At 34.9% G+C, this 2800-nt stretch overlaps 1 protein-coding gene across 1 annotated transcript; it reads right to left on the bottom strand.

Moving 5' to 3' along the window:
- Window positions 1-450: 450 nt before the first annotated feature.
- Window positions 451-2570, bottom strand: LOC119611880 (histidine-rich glycoprotein-like). Its single transcript, XM_037967583.1, has 2 exons — window positions 2480-2570; window positions 451-1749 (listed from the first exon to the last, which is right to left on the bottom strand). The coding sequence occupies exons 1-2, from the start codon at window positions 2483-2485 to the stop codon at window positions 853-855; spliced, it is 903 nt and encodes a 300-aa protein (XP_037823511.1). The 5' UTR covers window positions 2486-2570; the 3' UTR covers window positions 451-852.
- Window positions 2571-2800: the final 230 nt, after the last annotated feature.

Genomic DNA, 2800 nt, shown 5'->3' with positions numbered 1-2800 from the left:
TAGAACTGAACTAGAACTGAACTAGAACTGAACTAGAACTGAACTAGAACTGAACTAGAACTGAACTAGAACTGAACTAGAACTGAACTGGAACTGAACTAGAACTGAACTAGAACTGAACTAGAACTGAACTAGAACTGAACTAGAACTGAACTAGAACTGAACTAGAACTGAACTAGAACTGAACTAGAACTGAATTAGAACCGAATTAGAACTGAACTAGAACTGAATTAGAACCGAATTAGAGCTGAACTAGAAATGAACTAGAACTGAACTAGAACTGAACTAAAACTTGAAAGTTTTACCAAAGCTTTTTAAATATTTCTAATGTGAGATCAATCATAATGAATAATCTTCATAAATCTAATGAAAGTTGATCTTAAGCAGATTTTTAATGAATTATCATTGTATGTCCTTATTTTTAGAAATAATTAAGAAGTAGTGAGTATATTTTTTCAATTATAATTTATTTTTTTATTGTACTATAATATTTACATCTTTTGTGTGTTGAATGGGTTTTTTTTTATCGAATTTTAACACTGTGAGAGTAATAACAAGCAACAATAAAACTTAAAAACTAAATAAAAAATTTCAAATGATTCAACTAATTAACGACTCCTGGAGGGATGTAAAGAAGAGTTATGGATGATATGAATGATCATAAAATTTATGCATTTATGTGATCATGAGAGTTCGTTCGTTTAATAAATTATAGCTATGAAAAGCGTTAATTTTGGTTTAATTATGTTTTGTTTTTGTATGAATAAATGTAATGCAAATAGAATAGATTTGTATTAAGGTGCCTTACGAAAGGGCGTAGAAGCGTGGGGGGGTATGTGGGAATGAAATCGTTTAGTAATGTTTTTCGGTAATTTTCACCTTGCCATATTTGCCATGCAAATGATGTTTAGCAATGGCTAAGATATCAGCATGAGTGTGATGGGAAGGGTAGACTTTGTGGACAATGGCGGCATGGTGGTGGACAGCAGGAACGGAATGATGGACCAAAGCAGCGTGATGGTGAACATCGCCGTGATGGACTAAACCGGAGTGATGGTGGACATCGGCATGATGGACCAAACCGGAGTGATGGTGGACATCAGCGTGATGGACTAAACCAGAGTGGTGGTGGACATCAGCATGGTGAACCAAACCAGCAGCATGGTGAACATCACCGTGGTGAACCAAACCGACAGCATTGTGGTGAACATCAGCGTGCAAATCACCGTGATGGTGGGCATCACCATGGTGCAATTCAGTGTGGTGCAAATCATCAGCATGGTGGTGTTCATCAACATGATGGTTTTGGTGGACAACATGATGATCTACAACGGGGTTGGTATAGTGCAAGAAGTGGTGAGGTTCATGGTGTACAACTTTGGTAACATGGTGGACGGGTTCAACTTTGTGGATGGGTTCATGATGGATAATCTGAGCAGCTGGAGCAGCATGATGGACATGGTGATCATCGTGATGTACCTCAACGGCGGCATGATGATCAGCATGATGATAGACGGGGTGGTGTTCGACGGCATGATGTTCCGAGCCATCAATTACAATCTGAGCCGAGTGTCCGAAGTGTATGCCATTGCTGTGATGAACATCGTGATGAACATCATGATGGATGTCATCGTGATGGATGGCATGTTCAATGTGGTGGTGAGGTGATACTACCACTTCATTGGCATGATGAGGCAAAAGACCAGCTTGGGCAGAAGCCAAGGCGAGAGCCAAAATGCAAACGAAGACCTGTTGTTCGAAAATGGGGGAGTATAGGAGTTGAGGGGAGAAGTGTTAGAATTTTGTTTATATTGATAATTGTAAATTTGGTTAAGAATTTGTAGTTTTCTTGTTTTTTTGTTTTATCAACATTGTTGCTAAACAATGTTCCTTGGTTTCAAGTTATCTTAGTTTGGGTTAACATAGTAGCTAATAGTTTAAAAGCTAGCAACATATTTGTATTGCTAAAGAACTATATAAAGATTCAGTTGTATTTCCTTTTAAAGATTTGTGATTTTTGTGGGAATTAGTTTTGAAAAGTATGCAATGGTTTTTACAAGTGAATTTGTTTGCATGTTTGTAAACATTGCAAATAAAACAGTGATTGATTGATAGATTTAATCGATATTATTTGTATGATGTTGCTAGAGATGTGTAGTTGCTGTGAACAACCAAAAGTACGCACTAGTTTTTTTTGTGGTTAGGTTTATAGCAATTTGCCTTATGTTGCACTCAATGTTGTCAACAATGTTGCTAAACATGTACTTAATAGTTTCAAGGTGTTTTAAAGGCAGTTTCAGCTGTTATTAATCCAATCTTTCAGGAAATATATAATTTTCACTTTAATTTAATCAATTGGCTATACTTTAATGTGTATTGCTATTATTATTAGATTCACCGGAATTGTTTAAACTATTTCACTTGATTTCAAAAGGATTTCATTCAAATATTTATATTTTTTATGATTTTTATATCGTACCTTCATTTCTACGATTTCACACTTAGATATATAATCCCAATTAAAAAAGTTACAAATAAACTTTGAACGAACTCTTTGTTGTTTGACGCTGAGTACTGAACTGATGTCTAACCAGAAGCACCTTCAGTATTTTATACTAAAAAATTTTGTCTTGTTCAATTACTAAAATCACTCCTAAACCCTCCACCAAAAACTCTTCCCTCAATTAATAATATGTAATATGTATAAAACGGTAAATGAAAACAGCTGATTTTGTTATATTAACCAAACCAAATAGCAAAATTTAAAACCTAAAATAATAATAAATTCATTGCAACAAAA

The sequence above is a fragment of the Lucilia sericata genome, unplaced genomic scaffold (assembly GCF_015586225.1).
Source record: "Lucilia sericata isolate MDLA Ls3-8-SP2 unplaced genomic scaffold, ASM1558622v1 Contig001551F_arrow, whole genome shotgun sequence".
NCBI classification, from domain to species: Eukaryota; Metazoa; Arthropoda; class Insecta; order Diptera; family Calliphoridae; genus Lucilia; species Lucilia sericata.
The sequence above is the reverse complement of the archived record's forward strand: the minus strand, read 5'-3'. Positions and strand labels throughout refer to the sequence as shown.